The 26,668-nt window shown below is 46.4% G+C and overlaps 1 protein-coding gene and 1 long non-coding RNA gene across 2 annotated transcripts in view; one reads left to right on the top strand and one right to left on the bottom strand.

The window, feature by feature from the left end:
* LOC138359282 (uncharacterized) overlaps nt 1–26,668 on the top strand; it is a 175,559-nt gene that overhangs the window by 104,490 nt on the left and 44,401 nt on the right. The window lies entirely within an intron of this gene.
* Nucleotides 24,543–26,668, bottom strand: part of Nt5a (5' nucleotidase A) — a 2,350-nt gene continuing 224 nt past the window's right edge. The window contains exon 1 of the mRNA XM_045728285.2: nt 24,543–26,668. This exon is cut by the window's right edge and continues 224 nt beyond it. Within this exon, the coding sequence (XP_045584241.1) occupies nt 24,907–26,385 (1,479 nt within the window). The 5' untranslated portion in view covers nt 26,386–26,668 and the 3' untranslated portion in view covers nt 24,543–24,906.

Raw genomic sequence — 26,668 nt, 5'->3', positions numbered from 1 at the left:
ACACTGTAGCCACCACCACAACACTGTAGCCACCACCACAACACTCTGGCCACCACCACAACACTGTAGCCACCACCACAACACTCTGGCCACCACCACAACACTCTGGCCACCACCACAACACTCTGGCCACCACCACAACACTGTAGCCACCACCACAACACTAGCCACCACCACAACACTCTGGCCACCACCACAACACTGTAGCCACCACCACAACACTCTGCCCACCACCACAACACTGTAGCCACCACCACAACACTCTGGCCACCACCACAACACTCTGGCCACCACCATAACACTCTGGCCACCTCCTCCTCCTTATTTTGGCCCCGGAGGAAGAGGGTGAAGTGTCGGGGTGACTGAGAGAAACGACACTTGGCCACACTTGCTCAGTCGCCTCACCTCTTTCAGGGCAGGTTCGAGTCTCTTGGTGATAATATTCACAATGAAGATCTAGGATAAGGCTGTGGGTCATGGAGGAGATGGATAAGGAGTGTCACCCCCTTGGTGTCACCCTGGTGTCACCCTGGCAGCAGGTGACACCCTGGCAGCAGGTGTCACCCTGGCAGCAGGTGTCACCCTGGCAGCAGGTGTCACCCTGGCAGCAGGTGTCACCCTGGCAGCAGGTGTCGCCCTGGTGTCACCCTGGCAGCAGGTGTCACCCAGGTGTCACCCTGGCAGCAGGTGTCACCCTGGCAGCAGGTGTCACCCAGGCAGCAGGTGTCACCCTGGCAGCAGGTGTCACCCTGGCAGCAGGTGTCACCCTGGCAGCTCGTGGTTTCGTGGTAGGTGTTGACTCATCTTACCTCCAGATGGTCCTCGGTGGATAAAAATACTCCCACAGTATTGTCCGGGCATGTGTGTGTGTGTGTGTGTGTGCACGCGCGTGTGTGTGTGTGTGTGTGTACGTGACCGCTGGCTGTTTGTTTGTGTTAGGTGTGTGTGTTCACACGTGTGTGTCCTTCTCTTCATCAGGGAGATGAACTCAAGGAGACACTCCCAAAAAAAACTATTTTCACCACAAATGCTCATCAAATACACTCACTCACTCGGCAGTGTCTCCCACACACCCAAACAAGACCACATCAACGGGCCTTGGCGCCCGTAATACAACTTTTTTTTTATGTCGACGCTAAGGCCCTGGCCAAAAAGAGTACACACACACACACACACACACACACACACACACACACACACACACACACACACACACACACACACACACACACACTGGGTCCAGGTACGAGGATAGGTTAAAGAGGACTAGACCTCCCAACCCCGGATGACAGCAGAAACAGAGGGAATATGATCACAACATACAAGATACTAAGGGGAATTAACACGATAGACAAGAACAAGATGGAAAAAATTCACACGTTTCGAGTAGTGTGGAGACATTTAGGCCTTATGCGGCCGTCCTTATATACGACCCCCTCTGCTCCAGCACCAGCTCTAAGGCTCTCACTCAGGTCAATCTTAACGTCAGTATTTGACTTATACGTTGTGAAATCCCGTAATCCATTATCTTTATGATTGGATACCATAAACAGTGACTAAATGCTCGTTAATCAAACTGCCAAACCCGCTGTTCATGAGTGAAAAATCGTTACACACGTCTCAAATGTTTGCGTTCGAACTTGTCTTGAACATTGTTTCAAACTCTTCCTGTGTTCGAATCGTGAGTCCTTAAATGCTTCACCCACATACTGCAAATACACATAATTGCAAACCGAACCTAAACACCTAGCCTATACTAGGGCCTACCACCCCCCTGCCCCACATCCCCCCTCCCTATAACCATCACAGTCCTTCCTAGTTTGTTGATCCCCTCTTTCTGACCCGGCAGGAAGAGTATATCAAAAAAGTTCAAGAAACGTCATTGAAATTCAGGAGAGGTTGTAGTGGCCTGAGGCACTCTAAAATGATTGTGGCACTCTTACATGCCGTGCACATGAGGAGCGGCGCTGGTGGGAACACACATCACCTGATAGAAGATGCGCATGCTGAAAATGCTCCCGGAAGAGTCCATGACTTGTAGACAAGGAGAGAGAGAAAGAGAGAGAATACTTCTCATGTTCCACTACACTGTTGTCTAATATTGGGCTGCTGGATGTCAGTCTTCAACAACAACAGCAGCAGCAGCAGCAGCAATAATGTCTGATGCCATAATGCTGCTGGCAGCCGACCAACTCGCCACGCAACACACACACTCAGGTGAATGCTCAGGTGAAATTTGTCGAGCCAAAAAGTGTTTAAAAATGCGATATTTTCTCGGGTCCTCCAACTCCAGGCCAAGTGAGTTGAGCCGGAAGGTGAGAGTTGGAGACCTTGCTGGCTGACGTACTCAGCCCCCAGACACAGAGGAAGGTGGGGCTGGAGACACTAATATCTGACGTACTCAGCCCCAGACACAGAGGAAGGTGGGGCTGGAGACACTAATATCTGACGTACTCAGCCCCAGACACAGAGGAAGGTGGGGCTGGAGACACTAATATCTGACGTACTCAGCCCCAGACACAGAGGAAGGTGGGGCTGGAGACACTAATATCTGACGTACTCAGCCCCAGACACAGAGGAAGGTGGGGCTGGAGACACTAATATCTGACGTACTCAGCCCCCAGACACAGAGGAAGGTGGGGCTGGAGACACTAATATCTGACGTACTCAGCCCCAGACACAGAGGAAGGTGGGGCTGGAGACACTAATATCTGACGTACTCAGCCCCCAGACACAGAGGAAGGTGGGGCTGGAGACCCTGATATCTGACGTACTCAGCCCCCAGACACAGAGGAAGGTGGGGCTGGAGACCCTGATATCTGACGTACTCAGCCCCAGACACAGAGGAAGGTGGGGCTGGAGACACTAATATCTGACGTACTCAGCCCCAGACACAGAGGAAGGTGGGGCTGGAGACCCTGATATCTGACGTACTCAGCCCCAGACACAGAGGAAGGTGGGGCTGGAGACACTAATATCTGACGTACTCAGCCCCAGACACAGAGGAAGGTGGGGCTGGAGACACTAATATCTGACGTACTCAGCCCCAGACACAGAGGAAGGTGGGGCTGGAGACACTTATATCTGACGTACTCAGCCCCAGACACAGAGGAAGGTGGGGCTGGAGACACTAATATCTGACGTACTCAGCCCCAGACACAGAGGAAGGTGGGGCTGGAGACACTAATATCTGACGTACTCAGCCCCAGACACAGAGGAAGGTGGGGCTGGAGACACTAATATCTGACGTACTCAGCCCCAGACACAGAGGAAGGTGGGGCTGGAGACACTAATATCTGACGTACTCAGCCCCAGACACAGAGGAAGGTGGGGGGCTGGAGACACTAATATCTGACGTACTCAGCCCCAGACACAGAGGAAGGTGGGGCTGGAGACACTAATATCTGACGTACTCAGCCCCAGACACAGAGGAAGGTGGGGCTGGAGACACTAATATCTGACGTACTCAGCCCCAGACACAGAGGAAGGTGGGGCTGGAGACACTAATATCTGACGTACTCAGCCCCAGACACAGAGGAAGGTGGGGCTGGAGACACTTATATCTGACGTACTCAGCCCCAGACACAGAGGAAGGTGGGGCTGGAGACACTAATATCTGACGTACTCAGCCCCAGACACAGAGGAAGGTGGGGCTGGAGACACTTATATCTGACGTACTCAGCCCCAGACACAGAGGAAGGTGGGGCTGGAGACACTAATATCTGACGTCCCCAGACACAGAGGAAGGTGGGGCTGAAGACACTAATATCTGACGTACTCAGCCCCAGACACAGAGGAAGGTGGGGCTGGAGACACTTATATCTGACGTACTCAGCCCCAGACACAGAGGAAGGTGGGGCTGGAGACACTAATATCGGACGTACTCAGCCCCAGACACAGAGGAAGGTGGGGCTGGAGACACTAATATCTGACGTACTCAGCCCCAGACACAGAGGAAGGTGGGGCTGGAGACCCTGATATCTGACGTACTCAGCCCCCAGACACAGAGGAAGGTGGGGCTGGAGACTCTGATATCAGACGTATTTAGCCCCCAGACACAGAGGAAGGTGGGGCTGGAGAGACTGATATCAGACGTATTTAGCCCCCAGACACAGAGGAAGGTGGGGCTGGAGACCCTGATATCTGACGTATTCAGCCCCCAGACACAGAGGAAGGTGGGGCTGGAGAGACTGATATCAGACGTATTTAGCCCCCAGACACAGAGGAAGGTGGGGCTGGAGACTCTGATATCAGACGTATTCAGCCCCCCAGACACAGAGGAAGGTGGGGCTGGAGACCCTGATATCTGACGTACTCAGCCCCCAGACACAGAGGAAGGTGGGCTGGAGACCCTGATATCTGACGTACTCAGCCCCCAGACACAGAGGAAGGTGGGGCTGGAGACCCTGATATCTGACGTACTCAGCCCCCAGACACAGAGGAAGGTGGGGCTGGAGACCCTGATATCAGACGTATTTAGCCCCCAGACACAGAGGAAGGTCATTAGGCATTATAGCGACTCTTGACTTTAAGCCGTAGCTAAGGGCCTTCGTAATGAGGAGAGCGTAGGTGTCCAATTTCTCGGTAGTTCATCCGTATCCAATTGTAACCCACTTGTGACATTCTTACATGTGCATAATATATATATATATATATTTATTATGTCGTACCTAGTTGCCAGAACACAGTGATTTGTGATTTGAAGTTGCCAAGTGATTTTCTTTATTTTCCAATCAATTGTTTCCAATTAGTTTATTTGAATTATTATTATTATTTCATATTAAGACCATAATTTATTGACTTATTTGTGTTAGTTTAGGTTAGGTTAAGATAGGTTAGGTTAGGTTAGGTAGGGTTGGTTAGGTTCGGTCAAATATCTAGGTTAGTTTTAACTCAAATTTAAACATATTAACTTAAATATAATGAAATGGACAGATTTATCATTTCATAAGAAAAAAATTGGAAAATATATAAATTCAGGAAAACTTGGCCTATTACGCAAAACGGGCCTTGCATAGTAGGCAAAGTATTTTCGCAATATTTCTTATGTTTCTTTTCACTGTTGATGGTAATTGAAAAATCAATTCTCCAAAATTCATTTTTATTTCTAGTCTGACGCGACACTTGAACGCGTTTCGTAATAACTTATTACATTTTCAAACTCTTTAGTTTACACACACACAACTATAACCTGCGAACTCTAAACAGAGTTCTACTATGCTATAATTTAAACAGCTTTCATCTTATATACCCGCATTTGGGTGAGGTGATATGTTACAACAGTTTTGGATGAGGTGAACAAAACTTTCAACACAAGACAGAACACGAAACAATGGGTATAAATAGGGTAAATTAAAGGGAAGAATGGAAGTAACTGCAAAGGGCCTATTGGCCCATATTTCTTGATGCTTCTATATTGGAGCGGAGTCTTGAAGTGGGTAGAATATAGTTGTGCATTATTTGGCTGTTGATTGCTGGTGTTGACTTCTTGATGTGTAGTGCCTCGCAGATGTCAAGCCGCCTGCTATCGCTGTATCTATCGATGATAGATATAGTGTTGTTTGTTAAGATTTCTCTGGTGATGGTCTGGTTGTGGGAAGAGGCTATATGTTCCTTAATGGAGCCCTGTTGCTTATGCATCGTTAATCGCCTGGAAAGAGATGTTGTTGTCTTGCCTATATACTGAGTTTTTTTAGGCTTATAGTCCCCAAGCGGGCATTTGAAGGCATAGACGACGTTGGTCTCTTTTAAAGCGTTCTGCTTTGTGTCTGGAGAGTTTCTCATGAGAAGATTGGCCGTTTTTTTGGTTTTATAGTAAATCTTCAATTTTTGTAAATCTTTGATTTTTGTCTGTAGGGATAACGTTCCTATCAACAATATCTTTCAGGACCCTTTCCTCCGTTTTATGAGCTGTGGAAAAGAAGTTCCTGTAAAATAGTCTAATAGGGGGTATAGGTGTTGTGTTGGTTGTCTCTTCAGAGGTTGCATGGCGTTTCACCTTCCTTCTTATGATGTCTTCAACGAAACCATTGGAGAAGCCGTTGTTGACTAGGACCTGCCTTACCCTACGTTCTTCATCGACTTGCTTCCATCCTGAGCTGTGGCTGAGAGCACGGTCGACGTAAGCGTTAACAATCGGCCATATACTGCAGATATGTTGACGACATTTTCACACAGGTATCTGATGTCAGACATCTGCAGGAGCTGAAGGAGGGATTTGAGTGGAATTCTGTGTTGCGTTTCACTTACGAGATGGAGAAGGATGGGAAGCTGCCCTTTCTAGATGTAACAGTCATGGAAAAGAGCGGAGGTTTCCACACTGCAGTCTACACTAAGGAAACAAACATAGGAATGTGCCTCAATGCCAACAGCGACTGCCTAGACAGGTACAAGAGGAGTGTTGTTAACGCTTACGTCGACCGTGCTCTCAGCAGGGGACCACCAGGGACCACCAAGAACCTTTGGGGACCACCAGGGACCTACGGGGACCACTAGGGACCTACGGGGACCACTAGGGACCTACGGGGACCACTAGGGACCTACGGGGACCATTAGGGACCTACGGGGACCACTAGGGACCTACGGGGACCACTAGGGACCTACGGGGACCAACAGGGACCACCGGGGACCACCAAGGACCACCAAGGACCCCCGGGGACCACCAGGGACCTCCGTGGACCTCCAAGGACCTCCGGGGACCACCAGGGACAACCAGGGATCTCCGGGGACCACCAGGAACCTCCGGGACCACCAAGGACCTCCGGGGACCACCGGGGACCACCAAGAACCTCCGGGGACTACCAGGGACCACCACGGACCTCCAGGGACCACTAGGGACCTCTGGGGACTACCAGGGACCACCGGGGACCACCGGGGACCACCAGGGACCTCCGGGGACCACCACGGGCCCTCCGGAGACCACCAGGGACCTAAGGGGACCACCAGGGACCACCGAGGACCACCAGGGACTTCCGGGGACCACCGAGGACCTCTGGGGATCTCCGGGGACTACCAGGGACCTCCGGGGACCACCAAGGACCTCCGGGGATCACGAAGAACTTTCAGGGACTACCAGGGACCACCAGGGGACCACCAGGAACCTCCGGGGACCATCAGGGACCACCACGGATCACCAGGGACCTCCGGAGATCATCAGGGACCTCCGGGGACCACCAGGGACCACCGGGGACCACCAGGGACCACCAGGACCCACCAGGGACCTCCGGGGCCCACCAGTGACCACCGGGAACCACCAGGGACCACCGGGGACCACCAGGGACCTCCGGGCACAATACTGGCCTGCCTCCAGGGCCTCCAGGAGCCAGCGCTTCACGGGTCGTGGATTTTGTGAAATGCAGCTTGGAGAATATTCAGGCCTCGAGCCCCAATCGGAAGCGCAATAATCCAAGTGAATTAACCAAAATAGCGAGAGTGTAGAACACTTCATCCAGCGGGCTTGTTGGGGAGGCTATCTCGCGCCCCTGTACAGAGGGAGACGCTCGCCTATATTGTTATTATTGGTATTATTCAGAGAGATATCACACTAACGGGATGAATCAGTGGGGGAAAGTTCGTTGGAGCCGTAGTGTGGGTTCGAATGTATGCGCTGGGTATATGCAACTGGTGTACATGGTACCTTAACCACTCGACCGACTGCACGGTGAGAGCAGTGATGGGATAGAGACACTGATGGATATACTTCGCCGGTACAGACGAAATACTTGTTAAAAACAGTTCCAGTTGTAAGCAGGTTGGCCAGGAACTCATTACTGAGGCAGGACCCTGGAAACACAAACCGAAACTGTCTCTACTTTCCGCTTGTTACAACTTGTAATAAAGTTGTTACATCTTGGCTTAACGTGTTTATGACGTATTAGAACGTTGTTACAACTTGGTATATTGGTTGTTATAACTGGTTAGGAAGTGTTAAAACTTGTTCGAACGTTGTACCAACGTCGTAGTTTCGGTGTGTGTTTGGCGGGGAGGTCCTTGTCAGCTAAGATACTACAATGGTCATCTAGGAGAGGCCATCAGAAGCAAGGTTAACCACCATACTATGGCTCACAAGACGGAAAGAAAAGTCTTGAAAGACTCGCTAGAAACATGACCTTTACCAACACTGAAGAGGAGATGCGGCTCTCAGAACAACGCACAGGAATTGGAAGAACTCTCAGGACAGGTCGAGGACCGGGCCGCGGGGACGCTAAGCCCCGAAATCATCTCAAGATAACCTCAAGAAGAAGACAGAGAGAGAGGAACGCCTTGACAGAGAGGAGTGTTGTGCTTGTCTTCACGTGACCTCTTGGGGGACTGTCAGCCTCAAGGAGGATGAATGTTGACCAGACCACACACTAGAAGGTGAAGGGACGACGACATTTCGTCCCTTCACTTTCTAGTGTGTGGTCTGGTCAACATATTTCAGCCACGTTATTGTGACTCCTCGCCTGCACAAGGATGAATACATGTCTCTCATGGCGCCTGACAATGCACAAACAAAAGGCTCCATTAAACCTGATATAATTTCTATCCACAACCAGACCATAATATATTGTGGTGGATATGTGACACGACACATATCTACTACAACCAGGCTGTGGTGGGTATGTGGGCCTGCGGGCCGCTCCAAGCAACAGTCTGGTGGACCAAACTCTCACAAGTCAAGCCTGGCCTCGGGCCGGGCTTGGGCAGTAGAAGAACTCCCAGAACCCCATCAACCAGGTATATGTGGGCCTGCGGGCCGCTCCAAGCAACAGCCTGGTGGACCAAACTCTCACAAGTCAAGCCTGGCCTCGGGCCGAGCTTGGGGAGTAGAACAACTCCCAGAACCCCATCAACCAGGTATATGTGGGCCTGCGGGCCGCTCCAAGCAACAGCCTGGTGGACCAAACTCTCACAAGTCAAGCCTGGCCTCGGGCCGGGCTTGGGGAGTAGAACAACTCTCAGAACCCCATCAAGCAGGTATCAGATTGCCAGGTCATATCACCTGGGTATCACTCTTCCTCTGCCTCTGAGGATGCTAGGTTGCACCTTAGCCAAACACTTTCAGCCCATTAAGAGTGTACCTGAGTACAAGGGCGGGTGTTGATGCGATAGATGCCGGGACCGTATCTGGCTCCCGACCTAAAGTACACTCTAGTGTCCTTGAACTATATCGACCCCAGATTACCCCAGAGTGTCGGCTTGGCGCCGGTCCAAGCCGCTCCCCACTAACATCAGATTTGATGTCAATATTTACGACGGTTGGCCGGGGCCCGTGACGCAGTTTGGCCGGTTATTAATGATGTCTGTTATGGCTCTGAGCGCCTGTCTGTTGCCTGTTTGTTTCCCTACAGTTAAACCAGCCACTTTTCTCTTAGACTTTCACTTGTTATAACTTTGTGGTGATGTGGTTCAGGCGATCGTGGCACAGATCTGATAGGAATTTTACGTCTGTCGTTGCTCTGCCTCCTGGTTTTTAACTGACTTTTTTTCCTCAATGGATATATGAGGAGCAACTTGGGTTGGTCCTTGGCTTCTGCTGCTATGTCGCTCTCAGTTTGTTTACTGCAGTTCTTCCCAGTCTGGGACTCCTTTATGTCAGAGACTCCTGCCATATGTCTGTGTCAGAGACTCCTGGTTGTTGCCATAAGTCTGTGTCAGAGACTCCTGGTTGGTGCCATGAGTCTGTGTCAGAGACTCCTGGTTGGTGCCACGAGTCTGTGTCAGAGACTCCTGGTTGGTGCCACAAGTCTGTGTCAGAGACTCCTGGTTGGTGCCACAAGTCTGTGTCAGAGACTCCTGGTTGGTGCCACAAGTCTGTGTCAGAGACTCCTGGTTGGTGCCACAAGTCTGTGTCAGAGACTCCTGGTTGGTGCCACAAGTCTGTGTCAGAGACTCCTGGTTGGTGCCACAAGTCTGTGTCAGAGACTCCTGGTTGGTGCCACAAGTCTGTGTCAGAGACTCCTGGTTGTTGCCACAAGTCTGTGTCAGAGACTCCTGGTTGGTGCCATAAGTCTGTGTCAGAGACTCCTGGTTGTTGCCATAAGTCTGTGCCAGAGACTCCTGGTTGGTGCCACGAGTCTCTGGCACAGACTCCTAGATGCTGTTAATAGTTTTGTTTCAGGAACACTTGCAAGTGCTTCCGTGTGTGCACTTAGGCAGCACTTAAGCTGCAGATGGCCTGCCTCAATATGCAAGGTTTAGTGAAGAGATCAAAGACATTCTCAAACTTGAAGTTCCGTAGCCTACATTTCGTGAAGAAAGTAGGATGCCTTACAGCAGTGTGTGTCAGGTCAGTAAAGCCACCTGAGGTAACTAACCCACTAACTATTCCAAACTTCATTGGTGCTTCGCTTTGTGGGTGGATTTCTCTGGGTTTAATTTTTGTCCTCTTGATATAATGGGATATTTTTGTTAGATTACAAACGTGTAAATGCTGGGTTATCCTAAATAATATCTTCGTTACTTGGATTGTACCTGGTTGATGGGGTTCTGGGAGTTGTTCTACTGCCCAAGCCCGGCCCGAGGCCAGGCTTGACTTGTGAGAGTTTGGTCCACCAGGCTGTTGCTTGGAGCGGCCCGCAGGCCCACATATACCTGGTTGATGGGGTTCTGGGAGTTGTTCTAGTCCCCAAGCCCGGCCCGAGGCCAGGCTTGACTTGTGAGAGTTTGGTCCACCAGGCTGTTGCTTGGAGCGGCCCGCAGGCCCACATATACCTGGTTGATGGGGTTCTGGGAGTTGTTCTACTCCCCAAGCCCGGCCCGAGGCCAGGCTTGACTTGTGAGAGTTTGGTCCACCAGGCTGTTGCTTGGGGCGGCCCGCAGGCCCACATATCCACCACAGCCCGGTTGGTCCGGCACTCCTTGAAGAAAACTATCTAGTTGGACGTTGAACAACCGCGGACCTCTGATGTTTATACAGTGTTCTCTGAGTGTGCTTATGGCACCTCTGCTCTTCACTGGTTCTATTTTGCATTTTCTTTCATATCGTTCACTCCAGTACGTTGTTATTTTACTGTGCAGATTTGGGACCTGGCCCTCCAGTATTTTCCACGTGTATATTATTTGGTATCTCTCTCGTCTCCTTTCTAGTAAGTACATTTGGAGAGCTTTGAGACGATCCCAGTAATTTAGGTGCTTTATCGCGTCTATGCGTGCCGTATATGTTCTCTGTATTCCCTCTATTTCAGCAATCTCTCCTGCTCTGAAGGGGGAAGTGAGTACTGAGCAGTACTCAAGACGGGACAACACAAGTGACTTGAAGAGTACAACCATTGTCATGGATCCCTGGATTTGAAAGTTCTCGTAATCCATCCTATTATTTTCAATATCTTCAGCAGAAGTAATTTTCATGCTGATTTATGTGTCATTTTCAAAAGATGACAAGATGTTGTGAATTTTGTCGATATCTTATATGAGAATAAGGAAAAGCAGCGGTGCAAGGACCGTACCCTGAGGTACAGAGCTTTTAACTGCACTTAGACTCGATTTTATTTAATTGACTGTTACATTAATTCTAAGGCAAAGGTTGACGGATTTTCCAAAACTGCGATTTAATTATGTTGAGATCTTCTTTGTATCATTTGTCATATTATGAAGCAACGTAGCCAGATATGAAGCAACGTAGCCAGATATGAAGCAACGTAGCCAGATATGAAGCAACGTAGCCAGATATGAAGCAACGTAGCCAGATATGAAGCAACGTAGCCAGATATGAAGCAACGTAGCCAGATATGAAGCAACGTAGCCAGATATGAAGCAACGTAGCCAGATATGAAGCAACGTAGCCAGATATGAAGCAACGTAGCCAGATATGAAGCAACGTAGCCAGATATGAAGCAACGTAGCCTGATATGAAGCAACGTAGCCTGATATGAACCAACGTAGCCTGATATGAACCAACGTAGCCTGATATGAACCAACGTAGCCTAGGCTACTCCAATATGATTGGTGTTGCTGGACATTCTCATTTTAATTAAATTTCCCTGCAGGTTTGAGAGCAAATATTCCTATGCGAGGAGGTGTAAAGTGTGGTGATAGGGATGACTAATATTGTGGGGGATAATTGGTGTTGATATTGAGAGTGAACAGAAGTATTATGAGGAGGGGGAATCGAGAGGTGTGGTTGTTCGTCTATTAAGTGGAAATAGACAGATAGACCGGTGAGTTGAAAGCGAAGTGGAGAGGTCCCGGATTGGTCCACCAGGACCAATCATCGTCCTAGGGGACAGTTGTGGGGAATTTATTTGTGAGATTTATATTTATTTATATGAATTTATTTTAGAATTTATATTTTACGTTAATTTATATTTTTCGATAGTAAACTGTGGTTTAAAGTGGACTGTATTTCTTAAAATGTCTCACAAATCGCTTTCTTGCACATTCTATGGGGGTTATTAAATGATTTACATGTATAATCTTTCAATCAACAATTATTGATTAGTAGATATTCACTACAGTATTAGACTACGTATGTAACTTAAACTAACTACAGGTTATCTGTATGGTAGTGGGCCTAGTTAACCAGTTATGAACAAGGATGAACACACCAGTCGATAACTCGTGGTGGGTGACTGGCCTCAACTCATGTACTCATGAAATGAGTCCAGTCACCCACCAATCGATAACTAGTACATGAATTAACTAGTTACCTAGTACATGAGTTAACTTACAAGAGTTGTTACATTCTTGTACAGCCACTAGTACGCGTAGCGTTTCGGGCAAGTCCTTAATCCTAAGGTCCCTGGAATACGATCCCCGCCGCGAAGAATCGTTTTTTCATCCAAGTGCACATTTTACTGTTGAGTTAAACAGAGGCTACAGTTAAGGAATTGCGCCCAGTAAATCCTCCCCGGCCAGGATTCGAACCCATGACATAGCGCTCGCGGAACGCCAGGCGAGTGTCTTACCACTACACCACGGAGACTGTAATTAACTAGTTAATTCTTCTTTCTCTTCAGATTCACCTGTCAAGGGGCATTTACTAGTAGTAATCCTAATATGACAGCTTTATCAGAGAAAATATTAGTATATTGATTATGAGATCAGGACCAAGGAGTATATACCGTGGTGGTGTCGCTGTCTCGTGTCCTAACCGCCTTCACTCTTATATATCTACCTACTTCTCTGGCCAGGAAAGCACTAAGATGATAAACGGGTTTCGGTAAGAACTTCCCTTAGAGCAGACGTAGTTGCGTGTTGATAACGGAAGTACTTCCGTAACACAACTGGCCAAGGGAGAATTATTGGAGCTAAATTTGCTCCTGCGACTGATGTTAAATTAATGGCTGACTACTGAGGTTTGCCACTGACCGCGTCCCTTGTTCTCCAGATGTGTCTTAACAGAGTGGTTAGAGGGCCTCCATATACTCTATTTTGGTACTAATAATTAAGTTGATTCAATGGAGATGTTTTTCTGTTGTTTACAGTCAAGAGACGGCTGTATTGAGGATAATTCTCAACAGAATTAGCTGGTAAAATTAATAGCGCTGTGGCAATGATATCCCCCGTTTTCTATTGAGGAAAATTCCACTGTCGTCTTCTATGAGTGAATTTATTTATACAACCCAGGAGCAATATTATCTGCCTATTGTATTAAAAACTGGTAAAAGGTGTCGGGTTTTCCGACAACAGTGACGTCACGACGTCTAGGGGGCCTCGTAGCCTGGTGGATAGCGCGCAGGATTCGTAATTCTGTGGCGCGGGTTCGATTCCCGCACGAGGCAGAAACAAATGGGCAAAAGTTTCTTTCACCCTGAATGCCCCTGTTACCTAGCAGTAAATAGGTACCTGGGAGTTAGTCAGCTGTCACGGGCTGCTTCCTGGGGGTGGAGGCCTGGTCGAGGACCGGGCCGCGGGGACACTAAAGCCCCGAAATCATCTCAAGATAACCTCAAGATAACGCCGAGGGAGCCGTCCGCCAGCGGGAAAACAGCCACTTCGCCTCCGGTTTGCAAGAGAGCTTGGAACGGAACAACGGAACCGAACGATCAATACCGTAATACCCGGACTTTCAATAAAATTGTTCTACAGAAACTTCTTCTCGACGGCCAACAAAGCGGAGGAAAGAGCCCTTAAAGAGATCATTGAGAGGAACGTTACCCCAAACTGACGTCAACCTTAAGATTAAACTATTAATATATTATAAGACTAAGACCTGCTAATGAAGAATTCTCCCGACACCAAGAAAATCGCCTTATAAGAGACCAACGTTGTCTACACCTTCACGTGCCCACTTGGGGATTGTCAGCCACCAACGATCTCAGTATATAGGCAAGACAACAACGTCTCTCTCTCTCTCTAGGCGATTAACAATGCACACACAACAGGGCTCCATCAAGGAACATATAATCGCCACACACAATGAGACGATCACCAGGGATATGTTGACGAGCAACACCGAAATAATTGATAGATACAATGACAATAGATTAGACATCAGAGAAGCGTTGCAAATCATGAAATCTAGACCAGCAATCAATAGCCAGCTAAGACACAGTTACATTCTACCCACTTCAAGACCCCGGACCAACGCAGAAGCTGGACCGAATGACCCTGCAACAGGAACGGAAGCAGCTAGAACAACATAAGCTGCCAACATGTCACACTCTATGATGCTACATTTAATACCTTAATAATATCCCCCCCCATGTAATGTCATTCATCCATATGTCACCTACCCACCTCACCATAGGAAGATATAACCAGGTGCTAAGCACAGTAGAATTTGTCTTTGAGAATGTAAGGAGTGACCTTACGAAACACATCACTATAGGCGTCAGACCCAAATAAAAGTAAATATGAAATCAGGAGAGTTAATATTTCAACTTGCTGCTTCGTGAAGAAAACATAAGGAATATCGAGAAGATTTATGCTAGAATCATAAATCTAAAACTTTCTGTCATTTTCAACGAAATATCTTTAAAAGAAAGTTACCAAAAATATAGTAATATATATATATATATGAATTCCTTCTGAAGATGTATTTATATACAAAAGTACTTAAGGAAATTCCTGTTTCAATTCTTCCTCCGTGATCTAACACTGTCACATTTTTTAATAAATTAAGCAGTGAGAGGAGTTGCAAGACTGAAGTAAATTTAATTCTTTGTATATATATATATATATATATATATATATATATATATATATATATATATATATATATATATATATATATATTAGTATATTTTGGTAGCAGTCTTTCCTGTAGACATATATTATTAAATATGACCGAAAAAGTAAGATTAATAATTCTAACACGAATTTTCTCAATCTTTCGTACATTTCTTTTCACTGTTGGAGGTAATTCAAAAATCAATTCTCCAAAATTCATTTTTATTTCTAGTCTGACGCGACACTTGAGCGCGTTTCGTAAAACTTATTACATTTTCAAAGACTTTACACATACACAACTGAATAGAACTTACATATCTCTGATTTGTTTATATCTACATTTGAGTGAGGTGGATGGGGTGAGGTGGTATTTAATAGGGTATTAATTTCATCAACACAAGACAGAACACGAAACAATGGGTATTGAAATGGAAGTGATTGTAGAAAGCCTATTGGTCCATATTTCTTGATGCTTCTATATTGGAGCGGAGTCTTGAGGTGGGTAGAATATAGTTGTGCATTAATTGACTGTTGATTGCTGGTGTTGACTTCTTAATGTGCAGTGCCTCGCAAACGTCAAGCCGTCTGCTATCGCTGTAGCTATCGATGATTTCTGTGTTGTTTACTAGGATTTCTCTGGCGATGGTTTGGTTGTGGGAAGAGATTATATGTTCCTTAATGGAGCCCTGTTGCTTATGCATCGTTAAACGCCTAGAAAGAGATGTTGTTGACTTGCCTATATACTGGGTTTTTTGGAGCTTACAGTCCCCAAGTGGGCATTTGAAGGCATAGACGACGTTGGTCTCTTTTAAAGCGTTCTGCTTTGTGTCTGGAGAGTTTCTCATGAGTAGGCTGGCCGTTTTTCTGGTTTTATAGTAAATCGTCAGTTGTATCCTCTGATTTTTGTCTGTAGGGATAACGTTTCTATTAACAATATCTTTCAGGACCCTTTCCTCCGTTTTATGAGCTGTGGAAAAGAAGTTCCTGTAAAATAGTCTAATAGGGGGTATAGGTGTTGTGTTAGTTGTCTCTTCAGAGGTTGCATGGCGTTTCACTTTCCTTCTTATGATGTCTTCGACGAAACCATTGGAGAAGCCGTTGTTGACTAGGACCTGCCTTACCCTACAGAGTTCTTCGTCGACTTGCTTCCATTCTGAGCTGTGGCTGAGAGCACGGTCGACATATGCGTTAACAACACTCCTCTTGTACCTGTCTGGGCAGTCGCTGTTGGCATTTAGGCACATTCCTATGTTCGTTTCCTTAGTGTAGACTGCAGTGTGGAAACCTCCGCTCTTTTCCATGACTGTTACATCTAGAAAGGGCAGCTTCCCATCCTTTTCCATCTCGTAAGTGATGGAAAAGGATCCATCGAGCAAAAAGTCTTAGTCGACATGAACTTGAAACCGGCCATATACTGCAGGTATGTTGACGACATTTTTACGCAGGTACCTGATGTCAGACATCTGCAGGAGCTGAAGGAGGCATTTGAGCAGAGTTCCGTGCTGCGTTTCACTTACGAGATGGAAAAGGATGGGAAGCTGCCCTTTCTAGATGTAACAGTCATGGAAAAGAGCGGAGGTTTCCACACTGCAGTCTACACTAAGGAAACGAACATAGGAATGTGCCTAAATGCCAACAGCGACTGCCCAGACAGGTACAAGAGGAGTGTTGTTAACGCATATGTCGACCGTGCTCTCAGCCACAGCTCAGAATGGAAGCAAGTCGACGAAGAACTCTGTAGGGTAAGGCAGGTCCTAGTCAACAACGGCTTCTCCAATGGTTTCGTCGAAGACATCATAAGAAGGAAAGTAAAACGCCATGCAACCTCTGAAGAGACAACTAACACAACACCTATACCCCCTATTAGACTATTTTACAGGAACTTCTTTTCCACAGCTCATAAAATGGAGGAAAGGGTCCTGAAAGATATTGTTAATAGAAACGTTATCCCTACAGACAAAAATCAGAGGATACAACTGACGATTTACTATAAAACCAGAAAAACGGCCAGCCTACTCATGAGAAACTCTCCAGACACAAAGCAGAACGCTTTAAAAGAGACCAACGTCGTCTATGCCTTCAAATGCCCACTTGGGGACTTTAAGCTCCAAAAAACCCAGTATATAGGCAAGACAACAACATCTCTTTCTAGGCGTTTAACGATGCATAAGCAACAGGGCTCCATTAAGGAACATATAATCTCTTCCCACAACCAAACCATCGCCAGAGAAATCCTAGTAAACAACACAGAAATCATCGATAGATACAGCGATAGCAGACGGCTTGACGTTTGCGAGGCACTGCACATTAAGAAGTCAACACCAGCAATCAACAGTCAATTAATGCACAACTATATTCTACCCACCTCAAGACTCCGCTCCAATATAGAAGCATCAAGAAATATGGACCAATAGGCTTTCTACAATCACTTCCATTTCAATACCCATTGTTTCGTGTTCTGTCTTGTGTTGATGAAATTAATACCCTATTAAATACCACCTCACCCCATCCACCTCACTCAAATGTAGATATAAACAAATCGGAGATATGTAAGTTCTATTCAGTTGTGTATGTGTAAAGTCTTTGAAAATGTAATAAGTTTTACGAAACGCGCTCAAGTGTCGTGTCAGACTAGAAATAAAAATGAATTTTGGAGAATTCATTTTTGAATTACCTCCAACAGTGAAAAGAAATGTACGAAAGATTGAGAAAATTCGTGTTAGAATTATTAATCTTACTTTTTCGGTCATATTTAATAATATATATATATATATATATATATATATATATATATATATATATATATATATATCAATATGACTAATTTATGTTCAGAGGAATGAAAAATTGTTGAGAAGATTCAGGCTGCAGAATTATTCTTGATATAACATATATTTGTTGAAGTGTTTAAAATTGATTCAGGTTTTGTTGATTTTCTTATGTGATGCTTATAGCGCTGATGATAGATTTGATACATGATAGACTATGATATGCATATACAGCAGTGCTTAGGTGTATAGTATTATTAATAGGATTTATACATTTATACATATGTATTATAAATTGCAGGGGAATATAAATACTCAGATGAAGGATATTGTTGAGATATTCTTTGTGAAAATAGAGTTGATAAATTGAAGTGTTGAATTTATAGTAAGATATTAGTGGATAATTTATTACCATTCCTAGATTACTAGGATAATACAGTAGGGAGTAGTCTTAGGATGTGTTTATTGATGGTAGTAATTACAGTTGTAATTAGAGATGCATTAGTAATGTTTACACACAGAAATCACAATAGTGTGATGCATCAAATGAACAAATCCACAAGATCAGTAGAACTTCTGGTTGCAATTCTTTTACCATGTCGTAGCTGAGTGGATTAAGGCAGCGTCTGGGATGCTCTCGGACGTAGGTTCGAACCCTCGTCACGGCTCTTGTGGATTTGTTCATTAGAAATGTTTATTTTTTTCTTTTCTGTATATGTGAGTGGGCCAAGTTGTGCCTTTCCGAACAGTTGGTAAGTCGAAGACGGGGCCAGTCCGCGTTCCCTTACACATTATGTTCATTTTTTTCCGAAAAGGTTTTAATTGGAATCTTAGTTTGTTATCAACAGATAGTTGATAGCCGTAGTTGGCAACCTTAAGACGGGACAACATTTTCTTCCCTCAGATCATAGACCAACCCGTCTTCAGCCTATTTTTATTCCATCCAGCGGTCGCCCCCATGGTTATCTTGAGGTTATCTTGAGATGATTTCGGGGCTTTAGTGTCCCCGCGGCCCGGTTCTCGACCAGGCCTCCACCCCCAGGAAGCAGCCCGTGACAGCTGACTAACACCCAGGTACCTATTTTACTGCTAGGTAACAGGGGCATAGGGTGAAAGAAACTTTTGCCCATTGTTTCTTGCCGGCGCCTGGGATCGAACCCGGGACTACAGGATCACAAGTCCAGCGTGCTGTCCGCTCGGCCGACCGGCTCCCAAAGACCCATTCATAACATTTTAACTTTATGTTCATTCAACAACAACTCCAGACCTGGATAAATGCACCCCATCCCGAGCATACAGGTCATTCCTTCCATAGTTATCAATGTTATCATTGATAACAATGATGTTATCATTGTTCCCAGTTATCAATGAAGAATATTGCAATTGATTTGCAATATTTGTCCAGCCGGCAATTGACACCAAGTGCCCACGACATCCATTCATTTCCAACTCCCTTCCTTGGAAGAATGCCACATATGATCGGGATGCCTCCCTTGCTCCTAATTCTATGGCTGTATAAGGGGCATAACTGGCCGACCCCTCACAGTGTTCAAGAGAGAACTGGATAAGCACCTCCAAAGGATACCTGATCAACCAGGCTGTGACTCATACGACAGGCTGCGAGCAGCCGCGTCCAACAGCCTGGTTGATCAGTCCAGCAACCAGGAGGCCTGGTCGACGACCGGGCCGCGGGGACGCTAAGCCCCGGAAGCACCTCAAGCTCAAGGTCTTAAACCTCTATGCAGGCGACGAGTCACAATAACGTGGCTGAAGTATGTTGACCAGACCACACACTAGAAATTGAAGGGACGACGACCTTTCGGTCCGTCCTGGACCATTCTCAAGTCGATTGGTTGATCTTAAACCTCTATATCAGTGCCTCACCCCTAACTAGTCCTTCATCATTTCCTACTGCACTGATACAACTAATGGGTTTGTCCCCATTTCCAGCCATAATATCATGTTGTTTACAATATCATTAATTCCAGCTCCCGGAGAGCAAACCCTTAATGTGTTCCCCAACTATCTCTAGCACAAAAAGCTGTATCCAAATCCCTCACTTGGGAATCTCCCATAACTAAAATTCGCTTAATACTTCCTTTACTTTGTGGGTAGCTCGAGGGACCTGCGCTTCCTTTGTTGTCTTCCCTTTCGAGCCAACAGCAGTCTCTCTACAACACTCATCTTCCTGCACAGCGAATGGGTTCGAAGTTCTTATGACATCCATAGAGTCTCGCCAGAGTCTTCTTAAGATCCGTGTCCTCTACGATATTCCACGGCGAAGACTTTCTAATACCGCTCTCCCCCGGGAGCAGTATTAGGGAGCCGGCGGTTGAGCGGACAGAACACTGGGCGCGTGATCCTTTGGTCTCGGGTTCGATGCCGGGGGCCGGCGAGAAATAATGGGTAGAGTTTCTTTCACCCTGATGCCCGTGTTACCTAGCAGTAAATAGGTACCTGGGTGTTAGTCAGCTGTCACGGGCTGCTTCCTGGGGGTGGAGGCCTGGTCGAGGACCGGGCCGCGGGGACACTAAAATCCCCGAAATCATCTCAAGATAACCTCCCTTTGTTTCCTTTGGGTAAACAAAGTATTACATAACGTCTGCACCAAAATATTGAGATTCTTAGATACAAATATCCATGGAGATATGGAATTAAAACAACAGCTGAGCAGCGGAGTTGCAGAATCTGTGGTGAGAGTGATGGACACCGCCTTGACCACTACCTGAGAGAATGTGAACACCTAATAGTCAATAAAAATATGTGTAGCATAGTAAACACCACATTGTTTGAGTTGGGAAAACACTATTTGTCAAATATTGATACTGTTCTTAAAAGATTCCCCCATTTTGTACCCGCAAGATAACGTAAGATTTTAAGGGTTGATAAATGTTAATCTTCTTGTTTGTGGAGCTGTTCACTTGAGACAGTTAAGCAAGTCCCAGCTGTGTCTGGGTACAAGTGACAGGATGAACAACCCAGCGGGTTTTCTTCCTATTGGGGAGTGTTGTACATGCTGCTATGGCGGCATGATTTATGTCATTTATTTCTATTATCTCAGAGTTATCATTCATAACAAAAAACACAATTCAGGATAATAAAATATAATACAACTGCATATGATTTACTTGTATAAAAATATAAACTTTATACAATCTGAAACTTAACCTTTGTTTAGTCATACTGACGCAGAGATCACAGACAGACGCACGCTTGGCCTAGTGTATATATATACACTCCTTCCCTACACTGGAGGAGGGGGGCTTCAGGGGACGGGAGGGAGGCTCAAGGGGACGGTAGAGAGGCTCAAGGGGACGGTAGAGAGGCTCAAGGGGACGGGGGGGGAGGCTCAAGGGGACGGGAGGGAGGCTCAAGGGGACGGTAGAGAGGCTCAAGGGGACGGTAGAGAGACTCAAGGGGACGGTAGAGAGGCTCAAGGGGACGGTAGAGAGGCTCAAGGGGACGGTAGAGAGGCTCAAGGGGACGGTAGAGAGGCACAAGGGGACGGTAGAGAGGCTCAAGGGGACGGTAGAGAGGCTCAAGGGGACGGGAGAGAGGCTCAAGGGGACGGTAGAGAGGCTCAAGGGGACGGTAGAGAGGCTCAAGGGGACGGGAGAGAGGCTCAAGGGGACGGGGGGAAAGGCTCAAGGGGACGGTAGAGAGGCTCAAGGGGACGGTAGAGAGGCTCAAGGGGACGGTAGAGAGGCTCAAGGGGACGGTAGAGAGGCTCAAGGGGACGGTAGAGAGACTCAAGGGGACGGTAGAGAGACTCAAGGGGACGGTAGAGAGGCTCAAGGGGACGGTAGAGAGGCTCAAGGGGACGGGAGGGAAGCTCAAGGGGACGGTAGAGAGGCTCAAGGGGACGGTAGAGAGGCTCAAGGGGACGGTAGAGAGGCACAAGGGGACGGTAGAGAGGCTCAAGGGGACGGTAGAGAGGCTCAAGGGGACGGTAGAGAGGCACAAGAGGACGGTAGAGAGGCTCAAGGGGACGGTAGAGAGGCACAAGGGGACGGTAGAGGGGCTCAAGGGGACGGTAGAGAGGCTCAAGGGGACGGTAGAGAGGCACAAGGGGACGGTAGAGAGGCTCAAGGGGACGGTAGAGAGGCTCAAGGGGACGGTAGAGAGGCTCAAGGGGACGGTAGAGAGGCTCAAGGGGACGGTAGAGAGGCACAAGGGAACGGTAGAGAGGCTCAAGGGGACGGTAGAGAGGCTCAAGGGGACGGTAGAGAGGCTCAAGGGGACGGTAGAGAGGCTCAAGGGGACGGTAGAGAGGCTCAAGGGGACGGTAGAGAGGCTCAAGGGGACGGTAGAGAGGCTCAAGGGGACGGTAGAGAGGCTCAAGGGGACGGGGAGGGAGGCTCAAGGGGACGGTAGAGAGGCTCAAGGGGACGGTAGAGAGGCTCAAGGGGACGGGAGGGAGGCTCAAGGGGACGGTAGAGAGGCTCAAGGGGACGGTAGAGAGGCTCAAGGGGACGGTAGAGAGGCTCAAGGGGACGGTAGAGAGGCTCAAGGGGACGGGGAGGGAGGCTCAAGGGGACGGTAGAGAGACTCAAGGGGACGGTAGAGAGGCTCAAGGGGACGGTAGAGAGACTCAAGGGGACCGGAGGAAGGCTCAAGGGAAACAAGGGAGAGACTAAGGGGGGTAAATGCTATCTTAACAAAACTTAACAGAGCCTCTTAACATTTCTATTCTTGGAAAACCAGATCCAGATCAGCATTGAGGAAGAAATATTGGAAAAACTCCTCTGGAACACTGGGGGGAAGCCTTTGACAAGCATCCAGCTTCCTGTCCCCGATAGGGGCAACTAGAAGGATGGTCAGGTAAATTCAGACAAATTTGGCTGCTAGAATGAATAAATCTCCCTTAAAACTGGCATTCCGTTTTCTCTATAAGTCTTTTAAATCACAATATGCAAGGGCTCTAGGAAGACTTAGCCTTAAGGCTTACAGACAAAGACTTAAGGCCAGGAAGTAGAACTGAGATGACAGGTCAGATGGATCTTGTAGAGAGGCTGAGGTACAAGGGAATGTAGGCCCGGTGGCTCGTAGAGATCAAGGGTCTTTGTGTAACAGAGTGGAGTTAGTAATTGGCACAAATGATTTGAAATGACAGCGGTGTGTGTCTTACGGGTTCACCATAGCCCGTGCTACATGGATATTTCATTCTGAGTAGCTAAATCTATTAAAAAAAAACAGCTGTTTGTTTCCGTGACCATGAAAGTGGCCTGGGGTAGTTAACAGGTCTAACAACGTGGTTTACAAGTCTTCAACTTTATAAGTGTAATTAGGATCTTTGCTAACAAGAGCACTTTAGTGATCATTTACATCACAATGAGCAAAATAATGATTATAAATAACTTGGAATATTTTTTTTTTACAATTATTCTATCATTGTTTTCATCTTTTTACAAGTGAACAGAGATGGTTTACACCTAAGCTAATACATAATGAGGCGGGACCAAAGAGCCAAAGCTCAACCCCCCGCAAAGCACAAATAAGTGAGTACAAATAGGTGAGTAATGGCTGTTTACAGTCGCAGAACAAAGCGATAAGTAAATCAATAATATAACTTTTCACTATAAAGAGATAATGACTTAAATATAATGACCGAAACGATCAATACAAACAACACTTCATTGTTTATATAGAAATTATAGATTAACATAAAAACTTGATTTATACAGACATGTTATTTTTTCACCTAACTTGTAGTTTAAATAGAAATCAATGTTTCACGTAAAATTTGATATATATATATATATATATATATATATATATATATATATATATATATATATATATATATATATATATATATATATTATATATATATACATATATACATATATATATATATATATATATATATATATATATATATATATATATATATATATATATATATATAAATTGCTAAATGCAATATTTACCACTACAGTATTGACCTGCACAAGATTTACATGTGAGCGTTGATCTGTCATCCAGGGATTTACGTAAAAGTATAAAAAATCTGTAAAAATGCCAATAAATTGACATGCAAATACATAACAGTTTATAAGCAGATGTTTCTTAAAACTCTATTTTATTTTACAAATACGCAAGGATTAACTTCTGATCAAAATCTTGATCAACTGATCAAGGATTTATATTCCTCACTCTATTTTTACTCTATATTCCTCCTTTATTACTCTGGAAAAAAATAAGAAAATACCTCACTTAAGAATACCGTGAACAACGACCCGTTCAAGACGTGTACGAATCCCTCGCTAAAATACTAAATGACTCGCTTCAAAACCAGGAAGATGAGTGTTACATTGCGACGTCTGCTACTGCGCTACGAGCTGAGTCTCTACCATCTTTTGCCAGAAAAGATGAAATACATCTAAGAACATGGCTTCTATTTAGCTTCTATTAAGTCATCATCTCACTATTCTCAGTGGTGGTGTATTATTTAGTTGAAGTTCCTATTAACTACGTGCATCATAGTGTATGAATGCAACCCAAAACACCCAATATTTCCTGGTTAATATAACCAAAGTATTGACACAACAAATGATAAATCTTATCATGTACTAGAGGGACCAAACAACGTAAGACTATGAATATGAACAGCTAATGACAAGGAGCGCCTGGTATATATATATATATATATATATATATATATATATATATATATATATATATATATATATATATATATATATATATAATATGAATCATTCAATAACTTTTAGATAAGTTAAATACTGAAATCTCACATAAATTGTCTGTGAACTCTGGATAATATTAGTGCTGCAATAATCAGGTAGACAAATGCTTGTAATAATGTGAACAAGAGTTACTGAACCTTTGCCAACCGCACTAAGCAGACGCTTAATATTTCACGTGGGCATGACTGGGCCCTCGCCCCACCTAGAGGCGACAGAAAGCCAGCTGTCAGCCAGCTGGCAGGTGCACTCTGATAGATGGACGACTTCCAAGAGAATGACAGCATATCCATCTGTGTAGAGCTAATGACTCTATGGACAAGTGCGCAACATGACTCTTAGAAATGAAGGATGACCGGATCGCCGGGGAAGTAGCCGGAGGAGTCTTGGCTGAAGGCTTCGAACTGGTGTTTGATGGGGTACCTCGCCACGACCTCCAGGGAGGGCACGGCAATCCGGGAGTGTCTGAGGGGCACGCTGCCGTACAGGGTGTTGATGCGCTCGATCCCCATCACCCGGTTGTCGCCGTCGGTAGTGAAGAACGACCCCCAGTAAGTGCTCATGAGCTCCGAGCCGGCGTCGTGCTCCATGGCATCCCCGATCATACCCTCGGCGGCCAGTTCCTCCACGATCGCTACCGTGTCGATTCCCATGAGTGACGGCGCACAGACGTCCTGCGCGAGGTGGTCTCCGACGTACAGGCAGTGGGGGTTATCCACGCAAGTCTCCCGCTTCACCAGGTTCAACAGGTCTCTCCAATTGCCTCCAGAGTAGGTCTCGTCGATGCGTAGTTTGTGTGCAGGAACCACGTCGCCGTCATCTACTCCGACACAGAAGCGGAAGGGCTTCTCTCCGGAGAAAAATGACGGCTTTTTCGCGGTGAAAATGACGGTGTCGAAGTAGTCACGCCAGTCAGGACCCAGGACGTATCTGGCGCAGTGGGATGCGTAGTCCACGCTCGATCCCGTTATGAGGAATGTGAAGGTGTGCTCATTTATGGACTTGAGCCATTTCTTTAACTTGTCACTAGCTTCATAAATGTACTTCTCGGGGTTGTTCTTAATCCTTGGGAAGAATCCTCCCTGGTTATTGCGGAAGTGTTCCCTGCGGTACATGTTGCACATAGCAACATGCACATCCGGCCAGATGTCGTACTCCTCCAAGGGGCCTTCCGGTGAGCTGTCCTGCGCGTCAATCGCCCGTGCGCAGGCCACGGCGGCCGGCATGTCGAAGTAGTCCTTGAAGGACCGCAGAACCGGAGCTTCCCCGAGCACCGGGTGGTCGTAAAGGGTCCTGGAGAACTCTATAACAGGCTCCCAGATGCGGTCTTTACCATAGGTGTCGTGGATCTCATCTCTGGTCATTGGTCGCGTGCCGTGGGTGGCGCGGAGGATGCGACCAGTGTTAGAACACTTCAGGAAATTGCCTCTTTTGATATCCAGTATCAGCCCCTTCTGCAGGAAGTCCATGTCGTCATCTAAGGGCAACAGCAATTCCGGCTCATACCCATAGCGGTTAACCATGTACTCGGCAATAAGGTTGTACTCCAAGCGCATAATTTCGCCCACTTTGTACCGGCAGATTGTGTTGTCGAGGTCAAAGCCGATGCAGTCATAGTCGGCGAACTTGAAGGTATCATCCTCAGGGAAGGGCTGCTGCTTCTTCCTTTTGTTATTCTTGCAGTAGTACTTTTTCTTCATGACCTTCTCGCGAAGGCTGTCGCCCTCGCCGACGTTCTTGAGTACCATGTCTTGGGTAAAAGTGAAGCTCTCCTCACGGTACTCTGTGCACTCTACTGAGATGGTCCACTCGGGCATCCAGGTACACGGACGTCAGGTGTCCAGTTGTGCCGGCAGTCCTCTGTGGTATACTGGCAGAGAACACACGGTAAAATCACTGGATATTTATCTGTTTCAGCGGCAACTTGCTCCACAAGAGCCGGACTGAAGGAGCTGTAGACTTTTATTATTCACTCTGTCTTGAAGATCTTCTCAAACTGAGATAATTTCATGCAAACATTAAGTAGTACAAAGCAGGTCTCCTCCGGCCTACACACAACTACTTCACTGTTCGTTCTCTACTGCTTCCGTTCATTATAAC

This window comes from Procambarus clarkii, chromosome 90, assembly GCF_040958095.1.
Source record: "Procambarus clarkii isolate CNS0578487 chromosome 90, FALCON_Pclarkii_2.0, whole genome shotgun sequence".
Taxonomy (NCBI): domain Eukaryota; kingdom Metazoa; phylum Arthropoda; class Malacostraca; order Decapoda; family Cambaridae; genus Procambarus; species Procambarus clarkii.
This window is presented reverse-complemented; position numbering and strand designations above follow the sequence as displayed.